Source organism: Salmo trutta, chromosome 30, assembly GCF_901001165.1.
Source record: "Salmo trutta chromosome 30, fSalTru1.1, whole genome shotgun sequence".
NCBI classification, from domain to species: Eukaryota; Metazoa; Chordata; class Actinopteri; order Salmoniformes; family Salmonidae; genus Salmo; species Salmo trutta.
In genome coordinates, this window is record NC_042986.1 from 18,127,267 (window position 1) to 18,154,052 (window position 26,786).

General features: G+C 42.8%; 1 protein-coding gene across 1 annotated transcript in view; it reads right to left on the reverse strand.

The window, feature by feature from the left end:
- Positions 1–153: 153 nt before the first annotated feature.
- Positions 154–26,786, reverse strand: part of LOC115168157 (V-set and transmembrane domain-containing protein 2-like protein) — a 41,615-nt gene continuing 14,982 nt past the window's right edge. Inside the window, exons 2-4 of the mRNA XM_029723158.1 lie at positions 23,233–23,399; positions 19,451–19,495; positions 154–1,868 (exon numbers count right to left, since the gene is read on the reverse strand). Coding sequence (XP_029579018.1) covers positions 1,473–1,868; positions 19,451–19,495; positions 23,233–23,399 — 608 coding nt within the window. The 3' untranslated portion in view covers positions 154–1,472. The remainder of the gene's footprint in view (positions 1,869–19,450; positions 19,496–23,232; positions 23,400–26,786) is intronic.

Sequence of the window (26,786 nt, forward strand, 5' to 3'; positions counted from 1 at the left end):
AATAATTGCAAGGTCAGATGCTGACTTTTCATGATGAATGTAATACGAACATATTTTCCATCATCAACGTTTCAAGCCTATACATACTAGAGGTCCTAAATAAGGAAGTTACTCTGAAGGCAGTTTGCATTCAAGTCACAATAAATAGGTAAATAAGTTCATGTACAATTTATTTAATTTGATAAAGGCATACATTTAGTGCAAGACCAACAACCTAGAAGAAATTCTAAAATATACATTTTTATAATGATTTCTTACAAAACATTAAAGCAAAGTTAAGAGCTAGAAACAGTTCCTTTATCCATGTCTTTCACAATGCCACATTCAGTCTGTAAGGAAAGCACAAAACACCATAAACAGGTTTTAGCTGATAAACATTGGTTTAGCTCTGGTTAAGTGGAAATCATACTTGAGAGGAAATTCTTCCACAAACAAAGCAGCTTTAGTGACCAAATTATATTTCTCCATGAAGTTACCCATAGAGAGACAGCAAATGAACTGCTCAGAAAAATAAACAAATGTCCTCTATCTTACTTTGGCTAGATCAAATGCAACATAGAAACGAAGAGTAACTTAAGATATTAACAAACCAAAATGAATTAACAAAGCAACAAGTTATCTGTCCAACTTAAAACTATTTCCTCATGGATGGTTGAAAAACATTCTAAGAAAACATGATGAACATGCACTCACATTGTCATTTTATACAGTAATCTATAGAGTGTGGACCATCTAGAGTAGGGGTGTCAAACATACAGCCCGGATCCGGCCCGCAAGGTGGTCCAGTCCGGCCTGCGGGTGGTTTTAAAGATATGACTCTTTTTTTTGGGGGGGGGGGGACAAACTCAATATACTTTAAAATGACTAAAACCAAATCAAACTGTGTAGAAATTATAATGGATCTACATTCATACAGTTTCTTGACTGGGTCCAGCTCACTGATAACCACAGAAATAAAAGCTACAGAGTCAGGGAGCGTTGTAAATTCCCAAAACTATGGATAGAGGTCTGTTTTTAGCTAATTTTGACGGCGAGGAAATATAACCAATTTTCAGTGGTGCCCTCTGGACCTCGTTGAAAATGGAATGTGGCCCCCGGGGAAAAATGACTTTGACACCCCTGATCTAGAGGGTTGTGATATAGAAAGAGGGGGCTGGGACTGGGAGTGGAGCTGAGGTGTTTTTGGTGGGACATTGTTGTGTTAGGGCAGTGTAAGGGGAGATGAGAGAGGCCAAGGTATAGGACTAGGGTGGCACCAGAGTCCATTTGGTGTGTGCATGTTGGGCAGAGGGCAGGGGTATGCAACAGGGGAAGCGGTGTGTACAGAGACTTTAGTTTAATCATGTATGTTACAGCTGGGGTGGTTGAATCAAAAGTCTCTACACACTGTGGTCCTCCAGGACTGGACTTGCCCATCTGGGGTTTAGGACAAGGTTGGAGCTTGGAGCTGAGGCCGGAGCAGGTTAGGGAGGTTATGGGTGAGCTGTGAGGCCTAGAGGACAGCTGTCAGTGCAGTCAGTAGCGCTGTCATCCTCAGCAGACCTCTTCCTCAGCTCCCTGCCAGTGCCTGTTGGTTTGTGGTGGCTGTGGTGGGCTGCTGGCGAGTGCTTGCCATGCTCCGGCTGGTGGCCGCTGCCTGCCAGAACCTTGGTGTCCTTGGTTTGGAAGTTGGCCCCGTGGTGGCGTAGTGCCGGGTTATGGTTGCTCTCTGGCTCCACCTGCAGATAGGCCCTCACCTTGTGGTGGCGGGCATTGCTATCGGTGTCGCTGAAGTCAATCACGCGGCACTCGTACGTGCCCTCGTCAGACGGCTTCACGTTGGACAGACGCAACTTGTGGGAGATGTTGCTCCCAGCAACCTTTACCACCTGCAATAGACAAAGAAAATATATTGGTCTATTATTTCCAAGAGTGAAATGATACATTTGGATTCCTGACAGGCTATCCTTTCAGAGGAAATTACATTTACATTTTAGTCATTTAGCAGACGCGACTTACAGTAGTGAATGCATACATTTCATACATTTTTTCTTTATTTTTATTATTTTTATACTGCCCCCCCGTGGGAATCGAACCCACAACCCTGGCGTTGCACACACCATGCTCTACCAACTGAGCCACAGGGAAGGCCAATATGCTCACTTCAACCCTAATTTGCCAGCCAGATACATTTCTCCTTCCACTCTGAAGATTCTAAGTGTCTATATCTGTTGTTAATAATTTTCCTAGAAAACAAACATCCTTGTGCATCCCCACCACTTCCCCCTCTGTTCCTGCATCCTGTGTGTGTGTGTGTGTGTGTGTGTGTGTGTGTGTGTGTGTGTGTGTGTGTGTGTGTGTGTGTGTGTGTGTGTGTGTGTGTGTGTGTGTGTGTGTGTGTGTGTGTGTGTGTGTGTGTGTGTGTGTGTGTGTGTGTGTGTGTGTGTGTGTGTGTGTGTGTGTGTGAGAGAGAGAGAGCGAGAGACAGCCAAGCTGTCTGATCCGAATGAGGCTGGCAGCCGGCTCTGTAATGAGATGCTAGCTGCGTTGCCACAGATGCACCACAGTACACACTTACAGAGCAGATGCCCCTCCTCCTCCCCAAGCCCTGTACTGCTGGCAGCCCCACCGAGCCCAGTCAGGAGCACAGCCACCCGGCCACTGCACTAAACAAAGCCGCCTGGCAACCAAACAGATTGAGTGGGGATGTGAGGAGGCACACACACAAATTACATGTACACACACAGTCAGACCTTCGTTCCCATGTTGCAGAGAGATCTGTTCCATTTGTTCGCTAAAACAAATGAGGAGTTGCTGTGGCCCTGCATACATACAGAACATGCCTTTACTTGTTAAGGGTCTAATAGTTCAGTGGCTTATAAAACCTGTAGAAAATATATTTTATAGTGTCAGATCTTAGATAACACGAAGTGATCACATACTGTGGGAAAGTCAATGGTTGTGACACACCAGGTTATAAATACAGTTTTCTATATATCAGCTTCCTCCCACACAGGTAGTGTAGCCAAGGCTGATGATTAGTCTGTGGTCGTGTATCTCTGTTATCAGCCCAGAGTCCTCTAAGCTCAGAGAGAAAATCACACAATCACATTCAGCCTTGAGAATAAAACCAATAAAACTGACCAAAATTATTTTGGTGGAGTATAGTTAGTAGGTCTGCATGGTTTAGTATAATCTCAGCATCTTTGATTATACATCAATAGAATATGAAAATGATCTGGTTGATGCCATCAGCTGTATATGTGGGGAAACATGAAAGGCTAATATCCATCCATGTCTGCTGGAACCAATGACTCTGGGCTGGAACCCTCCGTACCGTTTTACCGGCTGAGCGACTCCGTACCGTTTTACCGGCTGAGCGACCACGTACTGTTTTACCGGCTGAGCGACTCCGTACCGTTTTACCGGCTGAGTGACTCCGTACCGTTTTACCGGCTGAGCGACTCCGTACCGTTTTACCGGCTGAGCGACTCCGTACCGTTTTACCGGCTGAGCGACTCCGTACCGTTTTACCGGCTGAGCGACTCCGTACCGTTTTACCGGCTGAGCGATGGCCCAGTGGCGTCCCCCTTTACACCACAGCTGTTGGTTTCATTATGGCTAGTCAGCAGCAGCTAGCCAGCCAACAGGGACATTAACCAGTGAGGATACCTCAGATCAGAGATAGGCTTCATCTTCTCCTGGAGACAAGAGAGTAGAGGGACACGCACAGCAAGCTGAAGAACCGCTATGCGAGCACAGAACTAGCTGTTAACAAATCATTACCCTCAGCCAGGCTGGCGGCATAAAGGCACTACCAGGGCAGATGAGCTATCAAAAGTTCTACTGACTCCCCAATCATTCTCCAGCAAGGAGCACACAGTCTCTCCTTTTTTAATCCTTGTGTTGTCTTAAGGGTAAAAAATGACCTGCCACTATGTTTAACAGCAGAGAAACCCCCCTAAATTATATATTTTTCAACTTGAAATTTGATGACTTTTCCTAGAGTGACCCCAACATTAGAAAAAGTGAAACATTGCCTTTGTTCATATTTCCATGAAAGCTGTACACCACCAGGGTACAAGATTGTCTTAGGGTCATTTTTGACCCGGCAGTTATAACATAATTTACACACCACAAAAACCAGAAAGACACACACACACGCACACACACGTACGCATGCACGCAGGCACACACACACAAAAAATGATAAATTGAGATTGTGTGTGCTACTGATTGAACTCAGCCAGCAGCTCCTGAAGAGGAAGATCACCATGGTTGGCACAGTTAGAAAGAACAAGCCTGAGCTCCCCCCTGCACTCATCGCAACAAGGGGGAGAGAGGCCTTCTCATCAAAGTTTGCCTTCACCCCCACCACCACTCTAGTTTATTACCTCCCAAAGAGGAACAAGAATGTGGTCCTCCTGAGCACACTGCACAAAACCTCTGAGATCAGTGATCGTGAGGACAGGAAGCCAGCCATCATCCTGGACTACAACCACAACAAAGGAGGCGTGGACAACCTGGACAAGGTGATTGGAACTTACAGCTGCAGGAGGATAACTGCTCGCTGGCCCCTGGTCATCTTCCATAACATCATTGATGTGTCCTCATACAATGTCTTCGTGATATGGAACAAGATCAACCCTACCTGGATGCCTGATAAGCAGAACAAGAGGAGGGTGTTCCTGGAGCAGCTGGGAAAAGCACTTGTAACCCCACACATTCAAAGAAGGAAGTGCCTCTCCCGCAGAACAGCCTCGGCGGTGCTTGTGAAAGCTGTACAGGGGGCTGAATCTTGTCATGATCCACATGAGGCTGCAGCTGGGGCAGGCAAGAGGAGACAATGCCAATTCTGCCCCCAAAGAAGGGCTGTAAAACAAATACTATGTGCTGCACATGTGAGATACATCTGCAAAGTCCATGCACACACACACTTGCATACTGTCCTACATGTGCTAATTAGAGTTGATTGATTTATGTTCTTCACGTTATTGTTTTGTATCTATTATTTTATTTTATTCTTATTTATTGTTGTTGTTTATACACCTTGTGGGTGGGGCAATGGTTCAAAAAATGGGAGAAGACACGTATTTTGTAGTTGAATTCCTCATTGTACAATATAAGAATATATCACTATGTTGCCAAAAAATGTCAAGACTGTTATTGTTTCCCTTCAATAAAATGCATTCAAAACTACTTTCTGCACATTTCTGCTACTTTCTTAGGCTATACAAGTGCTCTATCTCCTGCTAAAAATATTATGTTTACACCTATGCAGTACCTTTAGCAATAATAATAATAATAATAATAAACCTCTACTTTAGTAAAGAAAACAATTATGACAAGTGTGTTGTAATACAAATGAGTGGTGTCACAGATTAAATGCAGTCTCTCTGCATTGTGAAGAGGGAAAACCCAGATATTCACAAAGTTTGTGATGAATGACAGGTTGTTTCTTCATGCAAAATAGATTTGGGGTTTAAAATTAAATTAAGCTGCTTTATTTTAGGGGTTTAGTGAAGGCGGGTCATTGTTTACCCTTAGGACAAGGGGAGTATACAGAATGTTAAGACTACACAAGGGTTAAATTAAGACATCAGAGCGCACTGCAGTCGTGAAGTTGGGCGCAGTCATGCTTTAATGAGAGAAGACAAGAAGACATCACACCATCTTACCGCAGCCTCAGTCTTTCTATAGAACTGAAACACATAACTGTAGCAGAAGTAAGTGAAGAGTTTATTTCCAAAACGCTATAAATACATTTTCAGAAATCTTGGTAAATGAGCTTTTATTGTTTATAGGACTTATGAAAGAGATTGGTGTGTTTTTTTTCTCACAATCTAATCATGGCATTGGGTTTGTTCACTATATAATCATCCACGATTTACCAAATTATATTTTGAAAGGAAGAAACATTTTTTAAGCACATGTTTTATTTTCAGTCTCTTCCATCTCCACTGAATGATGTTAACTGTAAGGATTTCTTTCCTGATAATAATAATCTAAAATTAAGAAATATACAGAAAGTTCCGTCTGAAGGCCAATTTACAGAGGAGGAACTTCTTGAGGCAATTAAATCCTTTCAGTGTGTAAAAACACCAGGGCTTGACAGTATACCAGTAGAGGTATATCAGACCTTTTTTGATGAACTCAAAGATCCATTATTAGCATGTTTTAACTACTTCTATAAAAATGGTAGACTATCAGGTCTACCATTTTATCAGGCAAGAATGTCTGATTTCAATACTACTGAAACAGGACCCACGAGGTATGTATAAAGATCAAGTCCATTTAAAAAACTGGAGGCCTCTTACACCGCAATGTTGTGATGCCAAAATCCTGGCGAAATGCATAGCACATAGAATTAAAAAGGTCTTACCAGATATTTCTTACATGGACGATATACTGGAGATAATATACGAAAATATCTTGAAACAATAGAACATTATGAAACATCATAGATACCAGCAGGCCTGGTCTGCATAGCAGATTTTGAAAATGATTTTGATAAAGTACGACTAGAAATGATATATAAATGCCTGGACTATTTTAATTTTGGTGAATCTCTTATACAATGGGTTAAAGTAATGTCCAGGCATCTGCTATGCAGATCAGGCCTGGTATCTATGATGTTTCATAATGTTCTATTGTTTCAAGATATTTTCGTATATTATCTCCAATATATCGTCCATGTAAGAAATATCTGGTAAAACCTTTTTAACTTTAACCCATTGTATAAGAGATTCACCAAAATTAAAATAGTCCAGGCATTTATATATAATTTCTATAGCAACTCCAGGTGTAAAATAGTAAATAATGGTTACTTCTCAGACAGTATTGAGCTCCCTATCTATTTATTACGGCCATCGAAATGCTAGCTATGAAAATTTGATCCAACAAGAACATCAAGGGGTTAGAAATCCAGAGGTTAAAAACAAAAGTAGCAATGTATGCAGATTACTCAAGTTTCTTCTTAAGTCTGCAATCTCGATCCCTGCATGGTCTAATTGAGATCGAGATCAATTTCTAGCCTCTCTGGACTAAAACCCAATTATGATGAGTGTACCATAATACATATTGGAATGTCAAAAGATACAATGTTTACTCTACAGTACCTTTACCAATAAAATAGGCTGATGGTGAAGGAGACATACATGGTACTCATACAGTTGAAGTCGGAGGTTTACATACACATAGGTTGGAGTCATTAAAACTCGTTTTTCAACCACTCCATACATTTCTTGTTAACAAACTAGAGTTTTGGCAAGTCGGTTAGGACATCTACTTTGAGCATGACACAAGTCATTTTTCCAACAATTGTTTACAGACAGATCATTTAACTTATAATTCACTGTATCATAATTCCAGTGGGTCAGAAGTTTACATACACTAAGTTGACTGTGCCTTTAAACAGCTTGGAAAATTACAGAAAATTATGTCATGGCTTTAGAAGCTTCTGATAGGCTAATTGACATCATATGAGTCAATTGGAGGTGTACCTGTGGATGTATTTCAAGGCCTACCTTCAAACTCAGTGCCTCTTTGCTTGACATCATGGGAAAATCAAAAGATATCAGCGAAGACCTCAGAAACAAATTGTAGACCTCCACAAGTCTGGTTCATTTTTGGGAGCAAGCCGTCATACCGTCATAGGAAGGAGACGCGTTCTGTCTCCTAGAGATGAACGTACTTTGGTGCGAAAAGTGCAAATCAAACCCAGAACAACAGCAAAGGACCTTGTGAAGATGCTGGAGGAAACAGGTACAAAAGTATCTATATCCACAGTAAAACGAGTCCTATATCGACATAACCTGAAAGGCCGCTAAGCAAGGAAGAAGCCACTGCTCCATAACCGCCATAAAAAAAAGCCAGACTACGGTTTGCAACTGCACATGGGGACAAAGATCGTACTTTTTGGAGAAATGTCCTCTGGTCTGATGAAAAAAAAATAGAACTTTGGCCATCGTTATGTTTGGAGGAAAAAGGGGGAGGCTTGCAAGTCGAAGAACACCATCCCAACCATGAAGCACGGGGGTGGCAGCATCATGTTGTGGGGGTGCTTTGCTGCAGGTGCACTTCACAAAATAGATGGCATCATGAGGGAGGAATATTATGTGGATATATTGCAGCAACATCTCAAGACATCAGTCAGGAAGTTAAAGCTTGGTCGCAAATGGGTCTTCCAAATGGACAATGACCCCAAGCATTCTTCCAAAGTTGTGGCAAAATGGCTTAAGGACAACAAAGTCAAGGTGTTGGAGAGGCCATCACAAAGCCCTGACCTCAATCCTATAGAAAATTTGTGGGCAGAACTGAAAAAGCGTGTGCGAGCAAGGAGGCCTACAAACCTGACTCAGTTACACCACCTCTGTCAGGAGGAATGGGCCAAAATTCACCCAACTTATTCTGGGAAGCTTGTGGAAGGCTACCCGAAACGTTTGACCCAAGTTTAAAGGCTATGCTACCAAATACTAATTGAGTGTATGTAAACTTCTGACCCACTGGGAATGTGATGAAAGAAATAAAAGCTGAAATAAATCATTCTGTCTATTCTCTGGCATTTGACATTCTTAAAATAAAGTGGTGATCCTAACTGACTTAAGACAGGGAATATTTGCTAGGATTAAATGTCAGGAATTGTGACAAACTGAGTTTAAATGTATTTGGCTAAAGTGTATGTAAACTTCCGACTTCAACTGTAAGTTAAACCCGAACTTGTTCTCCAGTAGATTATGAAGAAAGGCTCATCCTTGTTTCAAAATGGCCTTTTTGCCTTTATACAAATAATCCCTTCTCATTTTCAATTAATTGAAAATGAAACTCTGTTTAAAGTATCGCCCTTTCTTAAACAAGCCATACAAAGCTGGTTACAATTTACATTTTATCCTCCAGAAAAGAGAACACATATTACAACAAATATTATGGTTAAACTCAAATATACTGATTGATAAAAAAACATTGTTTATGGAAAAAAATGATTTTTTTAATATTATATTTATTAATGATAATATGGTTAGGAATGCTGGAGTTATGTCACATATGCAACTATCAAAAACATACGGGAATGTTTGCTCAATCCAAAATTACAACCAACTGATTGAAACATTACCGCAAAAATGGAGGAGGCAAGTGGAAGAGGGAGAATGTAGGAAACGTGCTTGTCTGCCATATATTAAATATAAAAATGGTCTGAAAAGGATTGGCATAAATAGAAAAATCTATTTTTTTTATTTGAGGACAAAAATGTTAGCAGCTGTGCCATACAGGTTGCAAAATAGATTTTAGATGTACCGATTCCATGGCACATGGTATATGAACTGATACAAAAACAACAGTTTATTCAACACTTCAAGTTTTTCAATTTAACAGAATGCTATATATACGGGGTATACAACAATCTCAGCTCTGCAGATTTTGCTGCAAAGAGATATAATAATTCAGGGGCGCAACTTTCACTGCGCACTGGGGGAACATTCTGAAATTGCATTTTTGTCCCCTCAGTTGTATAATTGCAATGTGATACAAAACCTGGCACCTGTGTGCTTTAGGACCATGTGGACGCCTCAGAGCGGTCGGGTACGCTGTTTTCTGGTTTTAGCCAGCTGGATTTAGGACCACATGCGGACAGGCTGTGTGAAGGCAAAGCTTCTGAAAGGCTGATGAATAGGACCAGCACGGGAGAGTTGATCAGAGGCCGCTGCGGACTGTGCTGCGTTTTTTTCTCCGAGTTGTTTCAACAGAAATACATTTGATGATGTACCATTGTACCATTAGCTAGAGCTAGCCAAAAGTTGGCTAACGTTATCTAGCTAGCTAGCTCACTAACTATAGCTATTATTTTTGCCTCAATCACACTAGATCTGAATCAAACGATGAAAACAGTGGAAAAACGATTGAAATTATATTCTGACGATATATTCTGACGTTTTTTCAGAATAATGTGAGTTTTATTAGTCAGTGCAGCAATGTAATGTTAATCATTTGTCAGTTTCCCTAGCTAATTCCCTACATTTTACACTGACATGGTATGAACAGCTCTACAGACTTCACTGTCATGGCGCACAATCAGTACACAACACTATGCTCAACATGTCTTAATTATTATTTTAAAAAAATTCACCTTTATTTAACCAGGTAGGCCAGTTGAGAACAAGTTCTCATTTTCAACTGTGATCTGGCAAAGATAAGGCAAAGCAGTGCAACAAAAAACAACAACACAGAGTTTACACGTGGGATAAACAAAAGTACAGTCAATAACACAATAGAAAAATCTATATACAGTGTGTACAAATGGAGTAAGGAGGTAAGGCAATGAATAGGCCATAGTCGCGAAGTAATTACAATTTAGCAAATTAACACTGGAGTGATAGATGTGCAGATGATGATATGCAAGTAAAAATACTGGTGTGCAAAAGAGTAAACAAAAGTAAATAAAAACAATATGGGGATGAGGTAGGTAGTTGGATGGGCTATTTATAGATGGGCTGTGTACAGCTGCAGCGATCAGTAAGCTGCTCAGATAGCTGATGCTTGAAGTTAGTGAGGGAGATATAAGTCTCCAACTTCAGCGATTTTTGCAATTCGTTCCAGTCATTGGCAACAGAGAACTGGAAGGAAAGGCGGCCAAAGAGGTGTTGGCTTTGGGGATGACCAGTGAGATATACCTGCTGGAACGCGTGCTACAGGTGGGTGTTGCTATGGTGAGCAGTGAGCTGAGATTTTGTAAATGACATTGCCGAAGTCGAGGATTGTAGGATAGTCAGTTTTACGAGGGTATGTTTGGCAGCGTGAGGGAAGGAAGCTTTGTTGCGAAATAGAAAGCCGATTCTAGATTTTATTTTGAATTGGAGATGCTTAATATGAGTCTGGAAGGAGAGTTTACAGTCTAGCCAGACACCTAGGTATGTGTAGTTGTCCTCATATTCTAAGTCAGAACCGTCCAGAGTAGTGATGCTAGTCGGGCGGGCGAGTGTGGGCAGCGATCGGTTGAAGAGCATGCATTTAGTTTTACTAGCATTTAAGAGCAGTTGGAGGCCATGGAAGGAGAGTTGTATGGCATTGAAGCTCGTTTGGAGGTTTGTTAACACAGTGTCCAAAGAAGGGCCAGATGTATACAGAATGGTGTCGTCTGTGTAGAGGTGGATCAAGGAATCACCCACAGCAAGAGCGACATCGTTGATGTATACAGAGAAAAGAGTAAGCCCGAGAATTGAACCCTATGGTACCCCCATAGAGACTGCCAGAGGTCCGGACAACAGGCCCTCCGATTTGACACGCTGAACTCTATCTGAGAAGTTGTTGGTGAACCAGGCGAGGCAGTCATTTGAGAAACCAAGCCTGTTGAGTCTTCCGATAAGAATACTGTGATTGACAGAGTCGAAAGCCTTGGCCAGGTCGATGAAGACGGCTGCACAGTACTGTCCCTTATCGATGGCGGTTAGGATATAATTTAGTATCTTGAGCGTGGCGGAGGTGCATTTGTGACCAGCTCGGAAACCGGATTGCACAGCAGAAAAGTTACGGTGGGATTCGAAATGGACAGTGATTTGTTTGTTAACTTGGCTTTCGAAGACTTTAGAAAGGACAGGGCAGGATGGATATAGGTCTGTAACAGTTTGGGTCTAGTGAAGAGGGGGATGACCGCAGCAGCTTTCCAATCTTTAAGAATCTTGGACGATACGAAAGAGAGGTTGAGCAGACTAGTAATAGGGGTTGCAACAATGGCGGCCGATGATTTTAGAAAGAGAGGGCCCAGATTGTCTAGCCCAGCTGATTTGTACGGTTCCAGGTTTTGCAGCTCTTTCAGAACATCAGCTATCTGGATTTGGGTGAAGGAGAAGCTGGGGAGGCTTAGGCAAGTAGCTGCGGGAGGTGCGGAGCTGTTGGCCGGGGTTGGGGTAGCCAGGAGGAATGCATGGCCAGCCGTAGAGAAATGCATATTGAAATTCTCGATTATCGTGAATTTATCGGTGGTGACAGTGTTTCCTAGCCTCAGTGCAGTGGGCAGCTGAGAGGAGGTGCTCTTATTCTCCATGGACTTTACACTGTCCCAAAACTTTTTGGAGTTAGAGATACAGGATGCAAATTTCTGTTTGACAAAGCTAGCCGTTGCTTTCCTAACTGACTGTGTGTATTTGTTCCTGACTTCCCTGAAGAGTTGCATATCGCGGGGGCTATTCGATGCTAATGCAGTACGCCACAGGATGTTTTTGTGCTGGTCGAGGGCAGTCAGGTCTGGAGTGAACCAAGGGCTATATCTGTTCTTAGTTCAATTTTTTTTTGAAAGGGGCATGCTTATTTAAGATGGTGAGGACTTTTAAAGAACAACCAGGCATCCTCTACTGACGGGATAAGGTCAATATCCTTCCAGGATACACGGGCCAGGTCGATTAGAAAGGCCTGTCCGTAGAAGTGTTTAGGGAGCGTTTGACAGTGATGAGGGGTGGTCGTTTGACTGCGGACCCATAACGGATGCAGGCAATGAGGCAGTGATCGCTGAGATCCTGATTGAAAACAGCAGAGGTGTATTTGGAGGGCAAGTTGGTCAGGATAATATCTATGAGGGTGCCCATGTTTACGGATTTAGGGTTGTACCTGGTGGGTACCTTGTTAATTTGTGTGAGATTGAGGGCATCTATCTTAGATTGTAGGACGGCCGGGGTGTTAAGCATGTCCCAGTTTAGGTCACCTAACAGAATGATATCTGGAGATAGATGGGGGGCAATCAATTCACATATGGTGACCAGGGCACAGCTGGGGGCTGAGGGGGGTCTATAACAGGCGGCAACATTGAGAGACTTTATTTATTTATTTATTTATTTTTATTTCACCTTTATTTAACCAGGTAGGCAAGTTGAGAACAAGTTCTCATTTACAATTGCGACCTGGCCAAGATAAAGCAAAGCAGTTCGACAACATACAACAACACAGAGTTACACATGGAGTAAACAACATACAGTCAATAATACAGTAGAAAAAAAAAATAAATAAAAAATAAGACTATATACAATGTGAGCAAATGATGTGAGATAAGGGAGGTAAAAGCAAAAAAATGCCATGGTGGCAAAGTAAATAAAGTATAGCAAGAAAAACACTGGAATGGTAGATTTGTAGTTTGAAGAAAGTTCAAAGTTCAAATATAAATAATATGGTGCAAATGAGCAAAATAAATAAGATAAATAAATACAGTAGGGGAAGAGGTAGTAGTTTGGGCTAAATTATAGATGGGCTATGTACAGGTGCAGTGATCTGTGAGCTGCTCTGACAGCTGGTGCTTAAAGCTAGTGAGGGAGATAAGTGTTTCCAATTTCAGAGATTTTTGTAGTTCGTTCCAGTCGTTGGCAGCAGAGAACTGGAAGGAGAGACGACCAAAGGAGGAGTTGGCTTCAGGGGTGACCAGAGAGATATACCTGCTGGAGCGCGTGCTACAGGTGGGTGCTGCTATGGTGACCAGTGAGCGGAGATAAGGGGGGACTTTACCTAGCAGGGTCTTGTAGATGACCTGGAGCCAATGTGTTTGGCGACGATTATGAAGTGAAGGCCAGCCAACGAGAGCATACAGATCGCAGTGGTGGGTTGTATATGGGGCTTTGGTGACAAAACGGATGGCACTGTGATAGACTGCATCCAGCTTGTTGAGTAGGGTATTGGAGGCTATTTTGTAAATGACATCGCCGAAGTCGAGGATTGGTAGGATGGTCAGTTTTACGAGGGTATGTTTGGCAGCATGAGTGAAGGATGCTTTGTTGCAAAATAGGAAGCCAATTCTAGATTTCACTTTGGATTGGAGATGATTGATGTGAGTCTGGAAGGAAAGTTTACAGTCTAACCAGACACCTAGGTATTTGTAGTTGTCCACAAATTCTAAGTTAGAACCGTCCAGAGAAGTTATGCTGGATGGGCGGGCAGGTGCAGGCAGCGATTGGTTGAAGAGCATGCATTTAGTTTTACTTGTGTTTAGGAGCAGTTGGAGGCCACGGAAGGAGAGTTGAATGGCATTGAAGCTCGTCTGGAGGGTTGTTAACACAGTGTCCAAAGAAGGGCCAGAAGTATACAGAAATACAGACTTACTTCTGGAGAGATTCATTTTTGAAGCTCGAACTGTTTGGGAATAGACCTGGAAAGTATGACAGAACATTGCAGGCTATCTCTGCAGTAGATTGCAACTCCTCCCCCTTTGGCAGTTCTATTTTGACAGAAAATGTTGTAGTTGGGGATGGACATTTCTGAATTTTTGGTGGCCTTCCTAAGCCAGGATTCAGACATGGCAAGGATGTCAGGGTTGGCTGAGTGTCCTAAAGCAGTGAGTAAAACAAACTTAGGGAGGAGGCTTCTGATGTTAACATGCATGAAACCAAGGCTTTTACAGTTACAGAAGTCAACAAATGAGAGCGCCTGGGGACACACAGGGACTGGGTTAACCTCTACATCACCCGAGGAACAGAGGAGGAGTAGGCTGAGGGTACGGCTAAAGGCTATCAGAACATGGGAACAGAGAATAAAAGGAGCAGATTTCTGGGCGTGGTAGGATAGATTCAGGGCATAATGTACAGACATGGGTATGGTAGGATGTACAGTGCAGGTAAACCTAGCCATTGAGCGACGATAAGAGAGGTTTAATCTCTGGAGGCACTAGTTATGCTAGGTGAGGTCGCCGCATGTGTGGGAGGTGGGACAAAAGAGCTGTCTGAGGCATGTTGAGTGGGACTAGGGGCTCCGCAGTAAAATAAAACAATGATAACTACCCTAAACAGCAGTATACAAGGCATATTGACAGAGAGAGACATAAAGCGAGGCATTAAGCAATCACAGGTGTTGATTGGGAGAGCTAGTTAAGACAACAACGGATAAGACAACAACAGCTAATCAGCTAAGACAACAACAACACAGATAAAATGGTGATGAATGGGCAGAGAGGGTTAACTACACACAGGGCCTGAGTTCGAGGCTGGGGCCGACAGATAAACAAAATAAATAAAATGGAGTACCGTGATTAATGAACAGTCCAGCAGGCATCAGCTATGTAGCCAAGTGATCATAGGGTCCAGTGAATAGCAATAGATGAAACAAGGAAGCCGTTAGGTAGTCGTTACTACGCTAGCCGGGAGATGCGCCTGGCTCGAGGCTAACTGGTGCTAGCTTCGGGAAAAGGGCTTAACCGACGTCCGGCAAAGGCCGGTTGAGGGCACATCGGACAGAATTACGTTGGCAGACCAGTCGTGATGGATCGGCAGGGCTCCGTGTCGACAAAGGGTCCAGGTCAAATTGGCAAAAGAGGTATTGTAGCTGGAGTAATTTAATTTGCTAGCCGAGAGATGCACCTGGCCCGAGGCTAACTGGTGCTAGCTTCGGGACAAGAGCGTTAGCCACCATAGCCACTCCGGTGCGCCCGGTGCAAAGGTCCAGAGCTTACGGCAGGAGTCTGGTGATGTAGTGGCTTCTAGTCGTGTTAGTGAAGAGTCCGGGAGGCATCAGCTGTGTAGCCGAGTGATCATAGGGTCCACTGAGCAGGCTGGGAGATGGGCTTGGCTCAAGGCTAGCTTCGGAGCTAGGCCACTCTGTAGCAGCTAGCAAGCTGCGATGATCTGGAGTAATGGTCCAGAGCTTACGGCAGGAATCCGGTGATGTAGTGGAGAAAAGCAGTCCAATATGCTCAGGGTTGATATCGCGCTGTGCAGACTGGCAGGTATTATCCAGGCTAAAAGCGTCTGGTGTCTGAGCTAAAGGTAAAGGCTGCTAGCAGTAGCTAACAGTGACTAAATAGCTAGTAGCTAATTAGCTGGTTAGCTGCTGATGGCTAGCTGCTGATGGAGGTTCTAGCTATAAGGTCTAAAAATAGCAGATCCGTATCACATTGGGTGAGGCGCGTTGCCGGAAGGTATATTTAATTTAAAAATGGAAAAAGAGATTGAAATATATTGAAATATATACAAAAAAAGATGAAAAAAACATACAATTTACACGGGACAACAACAAACACGTCCGCACTGCTACGCCATCTTGGAATTGCAGGATCAGATGTTGGCAGGTGTTCCAGCAGGGTCAGACAGCCAGGGAAGACCAGTCTACAGAGCTCAGGTGAATTTTTCAGTATATTATAACAACCAGTGAAAGGATACAATGTTCCACCTTGAGTTGATGGGTAGGCTACAGTCTGGTGTCATGACGTTGCCCTCTTTGGGTTTTCTATGTACCATCCCCTTACCTCCCCCTACTCAGGCCCTGTGAGAGAGGTCGTAAATTCCTAAGAAAATGTCCCTCCTCATGGCCACAGTAGAAAGACAGAGTGTTTTCATAGAGAGACAAGGGAATTCTTCCACCTGGAGAACCGAACGACATTTATGTTCTGGAGAAGGTATAAAAGATCGGTGAAGAATCCAGCTACGAACTGGTCCATTTGGTACAATTTTGTGAAACTCATGAGAGACAATACGGCCACATTACCATGGCTCTGTTTATATAATAGCCTCAGTTGTGAGACTTATATCTAATGGTTGTGTAAAATGAATGAATAAGGATGGAACTGTTTGTGAAATTGTGTAAATGTGATTTTGGACTGTTTAACGAAGGAAACTCAAATTCCCTTTGGAGTCTTAACTAAGTCCTTGGCACGCCCCCAGGGACACAGACATGACCTTGCATCATGAGACAGCCTTTTCTATGTTCCGAATATAAACCCCACCCAGATTTTCTATCACCAGACCAGCTTACCTCGAGAAGAGAGGGCCAAGGTTTGACCATGCATTCCTCGTTCTGAACTTTAACCATACCACGTGGTTAAACTCTTAGACTATTGATACCGACAGAATAATAACAAGTCTTTGATATTAATTACTAGTCTGCAGCTAGGAATTCGGTATCATTGAACGTGAAGACCGACGAAACATCCGTCCTATAACGACGTTAATGAATGTCACTTTGAAATATCCATTCTAACCGAGAGAGAGAGAGAACGCGAGGACAAAACTCTCCAACAGAACTGAACTTTTCAACAAAGATCCCGACGACACACTGAGCGTAAATATATATATTGATTGCAATTGTTCCCGAATGAGTGAGCGTTCATGTGCAAAGGATTAGCATTTCAATTGTTAATATTTATCAACTCTGTAGTGCTTTCTCAGCTGACCCACACTACCCTTTTGTCTAACAAGCCGCCATGCCGGTTTAGCCCACTAGGGCATATTCTCCTATCATTTCCTTGTAACCATATCTGTTTGTTATGCATTTCTGTGAATTATTTAGTTAGTAAAGAAATTATTTTAAGACAATTGATGTATGGATGACTCATAGTGAAGACTGGGTTCGTGCAGATAACCAACAATTTACGACGTTTGGAATGAGACTGACGAGGTAAAGAATACGTCATTAAATCAGAAGACTCAGAGATCAGATATTATGATATCTGAAAGTTATATTAGAAAAATTATAACTTTGTAATCTGAATATTTTCCTTGGTGCCCCGACCTCCTAGTTAATTACAGTTACACGATTAATCAGTTTAATCACGTAATAATAATTACAGAGAGTTATTTGATAAACATGTCTTCTGTTTTAATGATGCCAAAGACACGACACTGGGATCTATCTGGGAGTGATGGTGATTTCAATTATTGAACCATTGATTCTATTCTTGGATAATACTAATGTATAAATGTACACCAAGGTAATTCTTTGTCATGCCTCATCTGAGCAGGATCAGATGATGACAGGGGTCTCAACAGGATCAGATGATGACAGGGGTCTCAGCAGGATCAGATGATGACAGGGGTCTCAGCAGGATCAGATGATGACAGGGGTCTCAGCAGGATCAGATGATGACAGGGGTCTCAGCAGGATCAGATGATGACAGTGGTCTCAACAGGATCAGATGATGACAGGGGTCTCAGCAGGATCAGATGATGACAGGGGTCTCAGCAGGATCAGATGATGACAGGGGTCTCGGCAGGGTCAGATGGTGACAGGGGTCTCAGCAGGGTCAGATGGTGACAGGGGTCTCGGCAGAATCAGATGATGACGGGGGTCTCAGCAGGGTCAGATGGTGACAGGGGTCTCGGCAGGATCAGATGGTGACGGGGGTCTCAGCAGGGTCAGATGGTGACAGGGGTCTCGGCAGGATCAGATGATGACGGGGGTCTCGGCAGGATCAGATGATGACGGGGTCTCAGCAGGATCAGATGATGACAGGGGTCTCGGCAGGATCAGATGATGACGGGGGTCTCAGCAGGATCAGATGGTGACAGGGGTCTCGGCAGGATCAGATGATGACAGGGGTCTCAGCAGGATCAGATGGTGACAGGGGTCTCGGCAGGATCAGATGGTGACAGGGGTCTCAGCAGGATCAGATGGTGACGGGGGTCTCGGCAGGATCAGGTGGTGACAGGGGTCTCAGCAGGGTCAGATGGTGACAGGGGTCTCGGCAGGATCAGATGGTGACAGGGGTCTCAGCAGGGTCAGATGGTGACAGGGGTCTCAGCAGGGTCAGATGGTGACAGGGGTCTCAGCAGGATCAGATGGTGACAGGGGTCTCGGCAGGGTCAGATGGTGACAGGGGTCTCAGCAGGGTCAGGCAGCCAGGGGAGACCAGTCTGTGACGGAGCTGTGGTGAACTTTTGCAGATACAACCCTTTATTCTTTCTGTGCAGCAAACACTGGACAAGGAAGAAGCTTCAAAGGTGTAAACTATTTTAAGGCAGTCTGATAAACCTCGTTGATTTCCAAACTGTATCAAGGGTTGATAGAGGCTTTTCCCGATGACACAAAACATGTAACACAAAAATATGAGGAAGACCTGGGAGACGCTATTGATGATGATGAATGGATACAGATATGTTAGAAAGCCCAGTCATGTTCATATAATCTCAGACATAAATTACTGCAGTTTAAGACCATCCATAGAAAGTACTATATATGCCAGTTAAACTGAATATCATGCACACAGAAATGTAATTTCTCTGCTGGAGGTGTAAAACACAAAAGGGGACATATTTGCATATGTTATGGTCTTGTGAAGGCTGGCTGAATTCTGGCAAAGAGTATGTTGTATTATCTCAGCATTCTCTCCATTTTTGTTTGCTTGGAAATGTTGATACTGAAGACTGTTATCAGAAGAAACTGCGTAACTTAGCATTTATAGCGGCTAAGAAATGCTTTTCCATTAATTGGAAGGTTGGTTATCCTCCCACAATGTCACAATGGATGGCAAAAATGTCAAGTTAAGTATCACTAGATTTGATTTATTACAAGATTAAAGGTATACTGTGGAACTTTCATAAGGTCTGGATTCTTGAAAGAAAAGCTGACATTCAGCTTCCACAGCCCCCAATAAATGTCAATACTTATTGCATTGTTTCTTTGGTAATGAGGCCTCTATTGGACACTAGATTGCCAACAACACAAATACAAAAGTGCAAAAGAGAAGCCAGACAGGCAGGAAATATAACATATAATGCAGCAAGCAAAGACTCACACTTATTTTGGTAGCATCCTTTGACATCTCATCCTGGGGTACAACCTGTAGGAAAGAGATTTCAAAGAATAAGAAACTTTGGAAATACTTGTATTTTTTTTTTGTCCACTTACAGGTAATTTAACCAAAGAGCAGAACATAGATAATGGGCCTAATAATGCCTACTTTACAGGTAATTGCATCCAAAACGTACAGCTGTACTCAAAATTCCGTACGTTATGTGGAGATGTTTTATTTATTTCACCTTTATTTTACCAGGTAGGCTAGTTGAGAACAAGATCTCATTTGCAACTGCGACCTGGCCAAGATAAAGCGTAGCAATTCGACACATACAACAACACAGAGTTACACATGGAATAAACAAAACATACAGTCAATAATACAGTAGAACAAAAGAAAACAAAAAGTCTATAAACAGTGAGTGCAAATGAGGTAAGTTAAGACAATAAATAGGCCATGGTGGCGAAGTAATTACAATATAGCCATTAAACACTGGAATGGTAGATGGGCAGAAGATGAATGTGCAAGTAGAGATACTGGGGTGCAAAGGAGCGAGATAAATAAATAAATACAGTATGGGGAGGAGGTAGGTAGATAGATGGACTATTTACAGATGGGCTATGTACAGGTGCAGTGATCTGTGAGCTGCTCTGACAGCTGGTGCTTAAAGCTAGTGAGGGAGATATGAGTCTCCAGCTTCAGAGATTTTTGCAGTTCGTTCCAGTCATTGGCAGCAGAGTACTGGAAGGAAAGACGACCAAAGGAGGAATTGGCTTTGGGGGTGACCAGTGAGATATACCTGCAGGAACGCGTGCTACGGGTGGGTGCTGCTATGGTGACCAGTGAGCTGAGATAAGGCGGGGCTTTACCTAGCAGAGACTTGTAGATAACCTGTAGCCAGTGGGTTTGGCAACGAGTATGAAGCGAGGGCCAACCAACAAGAGCGTACAGGTCGCAATGGTGGGTAGTGTATGGGGCTTTGGTGACAAAACGGATGGCACTGTGATAGACTGCATCCAGTTTGTTGAGTAGAGTGTTGGAGGCTATTTTATAGATGACATCACCGAAGTCGAGGATCGGTAGGATGGTCAGTTTTACGAGGGTACGTTTGGCAGCATGAGTGAAGGATACTTTGTTGCGATATAGGAAGCCGATTCTAGATTTAATTTTGGATTGGAGGTGCTTAATGTGAGTCTGGAAAGAGAGTTTACAGTCTAACCAGACACCCAGGTATTTGTAGTTGTCCACGTATTCTAAGTCAGAGCCGTCCAGAGTAGTGATGCTGGATGGGCGAGCAGGTGCGGGCAGTGATCGATTGAATAGCATGCATTTAGTTTTACCTGCGTTTAAGAGCAGTTGGAGGCCACGGAAGGAGAGTTGTATGGCATTGAAGCTCGTCTGGAGGTTTGTTAACACAGTGTCCAAAGAGGGGCCAGAAGTATACAGAATGGTGTCGTCTGCGTAGAGGTGGATCAGAGAATCACAGCAGCAAGAGCAACATCATTGATGTATACAGAGAAGAGAGTCGGCCCGAGAATTGAACCCTGTGGCACCCCCATAGAGACTGCCAGAGGTCCGGACAACAGGCCCTCCGATTTGACACACTGAACTCTATCAGAGAAGTAGTTGATAAACCAGGCGAGGCAATCATTTGAGAATCCAAGGCTGTTGAGTCTGCCGATAAGAATGTGGTGATTGACAGAGTCGAAAGCCTTGGCCAGGTCGATGAAGACGGCTGCACAGTAATGCCTCTTATCGATGGCGGTTATGATGTCGTTTAGGACCTTGAGCGTGGCTGAGGTGCACCCATGACCAGCTCTGAAACCAGATTGCATAGCGGAGAAGGTACGGTGGGATTCGAAATGGTCGGTAATCTGTTTGTTAACTTGGCTTTCGAAGACCTTAGAAAGACAGGGTAGGATAGATATAGGTCTGTAGCAGTTTGGGTCAAGAGTGTCACCCCCTTTGAAGAGGGGGATGACCGCGGCAGCTTTCCAATCTTTGGGAATCTCAGACGATACGAAAGAGAGGTTGAACAGGCTAGTAATAGGGGTTGCAACAATTTCGGCAGATCATTTTAGAAAGAGAGGGTCCAGATTGTCTAGCCCGGCTGATTTGTATGGGTCCAGATTTTGCAGCTCTTTCAGGACATCAGCTATCTAGATTTGGGTGAAGGAGAAATGGTGGGGGCTTTGGCGGGTTGCTGTGGAGGGTGCTGGGCAGTTGACCGGGGTAGGGGTAGCCAGGTGGAAAGCATGGCCAGCCGTAGAGAAATGCTTATTGAAATTGTCAATTATAGTGGATTTATCAGTGGTAACAGTGTTTCCTAGCCTCAGAGCAGTGGGCAGCTGGGAGGAGGTGCTCTTATTCTCCATGGACTTTACAGTGTCCCAGAACTTTTTTGAGTTAGTACTACAGGATGTAAATTTCTGTTTGAAAAAGCTAGCTTTAGCTTTTCTAACTGCCTGTGTACATTTGTTCCTAATTCACCACAATAGAGATTTACCACTCTATTAAGAGGAATAGATTGAGAGGTGAAACCTGGGTCGGGGCATTTTGAGAAGTGTAACTTGTTCAAAAAATACAATTTTAAAAGGAATAGTTTCACCATATTAAGACGAGAGTTCAGTTCATGTAACAGGGTTGAACTTAAAATGAGGGACAGACATAAATGAATCACTAAACAATAAATAATAATCTCCAGAAATTACTTTGTTAAAGCAACAAAATAACTAGGGCTTTACAATGGGGGTGACATTTTTTTGAAATGTTGGGGTTTAGTGGGGTAAAATCTACCTAGAAGTCACATGTCAAAATGCTAAATTTAGCACTTCAGCAAGTTTTTATTCATATAGAAACATTTGATTTATTGAATTCTCCATGTAGTCTATATTAAACGGCAACATATTAAATATAACAGTCTTTTAAAATTCCATATTGGTGCACAATTTCTACTTAAGATATCAAAGGGACGCAAAGGGCACTCTTTTCGTGGAACCACCCACCTGTGTTTCCTCCAAGGCACCAATCCCCACAATTGTAATATGAATTCGAAAAACAAAAAAAAATGCTATACATTTCAACCTGTGCCTATATTATCATGTCGGCATGATTCATCAAGAAAATGAGGGTTCACTACAGCACAGCCTGTACAGTATTCTAGGTCAGTAGCACCCCCTGCCCTATGCTCCAGCAATGGGATGGAAGCATGGTGTAACACAGCCAGTCCTCAGGGGCACTTCATGAATAATGAATCAGAGTGAGAGGAAGTTTCTTTACATTTCTCCCTTTTCCAATTAAAAAGTGTCGGAAAACACAGCAGGAGGACTGGAAAACATTCTGTGTGTCCTCATGGAAAACCTGCTCTGCTTTACCCAGCTCAGGTGCATTTTCCCATGAGATGGTTCCTCACCCTCCTCTTCTGTTCCTGTGCCTCCGGGGCACCTGGGGAACCTGCTGCTATTTCTGCCTACTGCAGTGATTAATGTGTGGTTTATTACCTTGCTGCTCACCTCACTCAGTTTATTCCTGTGTACTTTATTAGTTGGTACTGATTCTGACTTGTATAGCTGTGCCTCGATGGCAAACTCTAAGGATTGGGATTTAGTCAGGAGTTTGTGCACTGTATTCTAATGCTATGCTTGCTATTTCCATTTCTGTTTGCAATGTGGGAGAATAAGAAGACTTTGTTCCATCTTCTGCCTCAAACCTTTGATCACTGATCACAGAACACCTCACCAACAACATTATGTCAGCAGTGACAGAGTGAGCAGTCTAGCTACCTGATTGGAGGTCCAGGGCTGTTTCTCTGTCCAGTCTCTGTGGTTCCTGATATACCACCACTGGATCTCAAGGGAGTAGGAGGGGCCTGCCCCCCGGAAGGAGCATGCCATCTCCACGTCCTGGCCACTCTGTGCTGTGATGTCATGGGGGACCTCTGTGAACACAGCTGTATGGAGAAAAAAGCAAAGTTAACAGTTGGCTTTAAAAACGATGACTCAGTCCTCTCTGAAGACAATACGGGTGGTGTTTGCTCTTACTGCAGTTGATTTACAGTGATGATAATACACTGTGATTGTAAATGGTCTCTAATAGAATATTGAGTTAACCCTAGTAATAGTGTGCATAAATCGTTATTTTTTTTTAAATAACACAACACAATCTAGAAATACTTATTTTCTAAGAAACTATGAGGAATACAATCATAAATCCTCATTTACCAGTTGAAACATTTCCATTTTGATGAGTATCATTTGTTGGCCTGATGTAATAAGGAGCATCCAGACACTGCACTTGATTCATTTATGAATTTGCTTTTTCCTATTATTGATAAACATGCACCTGTTAAGAAACTGACTGTTAGAACTGTTAAGGCTCCATGGATTGATGAGGCATTGAAAAACTGTGTGGTTGAAAGACATGGGGCAAAAGGAGTGGCTAATAACTCTGGCTGCACATCTGACTGGCTGACTTACTGCAAATTAAGAAATGATGTGACTGAACTCAACAAAAATAAGAATAATCTGTATTATGAAGCCAATATCAATTATATAAAGAATGATGGAAAAAAGCTTTTGAATACTTTAAATGAGATTATGGGCAGAAAGACAAATTATTTAATCGAATCAGCTGGCTTAGTCATCACAAAACCATGTGATGTTGCCAATTATTTTAATGATTACTTCATTTGCAAAGTGGGCAAACAACAAAACTCAGCTGAATGTGGTAATAAATGATGTGGCTGTTGAACAAATTGAGGAGACTAAATTATTTGGCGCTACCTTAGATTGTAAACTGTCAAGGTCAAAACATTTAGATTCAATGGTTGTAAAAATGGGGAGAGGTCTGTCCACACTCTAAACAGCAAGTCCTGCAGACTCTAGTTTTTTCTCTCTAGTTTTCCCGTTATGTGGTCAAGTGCTGCAAAGAAAGACCTAGTTAAGCTGCAGCTGGCCCAGAACAGAGCGGCATGCCTTGCTCTTCATTGTAATCAGAGGGCTGATATAAATACTATGCATGACAGTCTGTCTTGGCTAAGAGCTGAGGAGAGACTGACTGCATCACTTCTTTTTATAAGAAACATTAATGTGTTGAAAATTCCAAATTGTTTGCATAGTGAACTTACACACAGCTTTTCACAAGTCCCCAAATACAGAACAAATTCAAGAAAGTGTACAGTATTATATAGAGCCATTATTGCATGGAACTCCCTTCCATTTCATTTTGCTCAAATGAACAGCAAACCGGGTTTCAAAAACAGATAAAGCAACAACTCACAATACAACGCCTCTCCCCTATTTGACCTAGATATTTTGTGTGTATGTATTGATATGTAGGCTACGTGTGCCATTATTAAATGTATGCAGTTCTGTCCTTGAGCTGTTCTTGTCTATGAATGTCATGTTTCATGTTTTGTGTGGGCCCCAGGAAGAGTAGTTTCTGCTTTAGCAGCAGCTAATGGGGATCCTAATAAAATACCAGTCATTGTGCTCACCTGGCTTGCTCTTTAGTTAGCCTACTTATACAAAGTTTGTAATATTTTGTTTTATTAATGTACCACTCTGCTTGTTTACTAAAGAAGGCATTACTGCTAAAACAGCTCCCCTGTTTTTGTTTTTCAGTTAAAATATGTACTGAAGGTTTGAGCTACAACAGACAGCTTGACAGATTTTCTAAAGTAGTTCTGATGAGCAATGTCACAACTGGAGAGTGAAGCCTTGCTGAAGAGCTGGCAAACTAAAGAGGATTGGGTGTATCTCTCTCCAGCATAAAACCACACTCAATAGGTTATGCAAAACTAGTGTTTACTAAACCAACACTCACAAACTAGATGTGTATGTGTTCACAAACACATAGTGTGAATATGCAGTTTAACAAAAATGTATAAAGTTTAGCCTGTCATAATGTAAGCTGGCATTGAATGTTTACTCTTGTCCAAACATGGATATCAGTAACCTACAGTGAGGGAAAAAAGTATTTGATCCCCTGCTGATTTTGTATGTTTGCCCACTGACAAAGAAATTATCAGTCTATAATTTTAATGGTAGGTTTATTTGAACAGTGAGAGACAGAATAACAACAACAAAATCCAGAAAAACACATGTCAAAAATGTTATAAAATGATTTGCATTTTAATGAGGGAAATAAGTATTTGACCCCTCTGCAAAACATGACTTAGTACTTGGTGGCAAAACCCTTGTTGGCAATCACAGAGGTCAGACGTTTCTTGTAGTTGGCCACCAGGTTTGCACACATCTCAGGAGGGATTTTGTCCCACTCCTCTTTGCAGATATTCCCCAAGTCATTAAGGTTTCGAGGCTGACGTTTGGCAACTCGAACCTTCAGCTCCCTCCACATATTTTCTATGGGATTTAGGTCTGGAGACTGGCTAGGCCACTCCAGGGCCTTAATGTGCTTCTTCTTGAGCCACTCCTTTGTTGCCTTGGCCGTGTGTTTTGGGTCATTGTCATGCTGGAATACCCATCCACGACCCATTTTCAATGCCCTGGCTGAGGGAAGGAGGTTCTCATCCAAGATTTGACGGTACATGGCCCCATCCATCGTCCCTTTGATGCGGTGAAGTTGTCCTGTCCCCTTAGCAGAAAAACACCCCCAAAGCATAATGTTTCCACCTCCATGTTTGACGTGGGGATGGTGTTCTTGGGGTCAAAGGCAGCATTCCTCCTCCTCCAAAAACGGCGAGTTGAGTTGATGTCAAAGAGCTCCATTTTGGTCTCATCTGACCACAACACTTTCACCCAGTTGTCCTTTGAATCATTCAGATGTTCATTGGCAAACTTCAGACGGGCATGTATATGTGCTTTCTTGAGCAGGGGGACCTTGCGGGCGCTGCAGGATTTCAGTCCTTCACGGCGTAGTGTGTTACCAATTGTTTTCTTGGTGACTATGGTCCCAGCTGCCTTGAGATCATTGACAAGATCCTCCCGTGTAGTTCTGGGCTGATTCCTCACCGTTCTCATGATCATTGCAACTCCACGAGGTAAGATCTTGCATGGAGCCCCAGGCCAAGGGAGATTGACAGTTATTTTGTGTTTCTTCCATTTGCGAATAATCACACCAACTGTTGTCACCTTCTCACCAAGCTGCTTGGCGATGGTCTTGTAGCCCATTCCAGCCTTGTGTAGGTCTACAATCTTGTCCCTGACATCCTTGGAGAGCTCTTTGGTCTTGGCCAGGGTGGAGAGTTTGGAATCTGATTGATTGATTGCTTCTGTGGACAGGTGTCTTTTATACAGGTAACAAGCTGAGATTAGGAGCACTCCCTTTAAGAGTGTGCTCCTAATCTCAGCTCATTACCTGTATAAAAGACACCTGG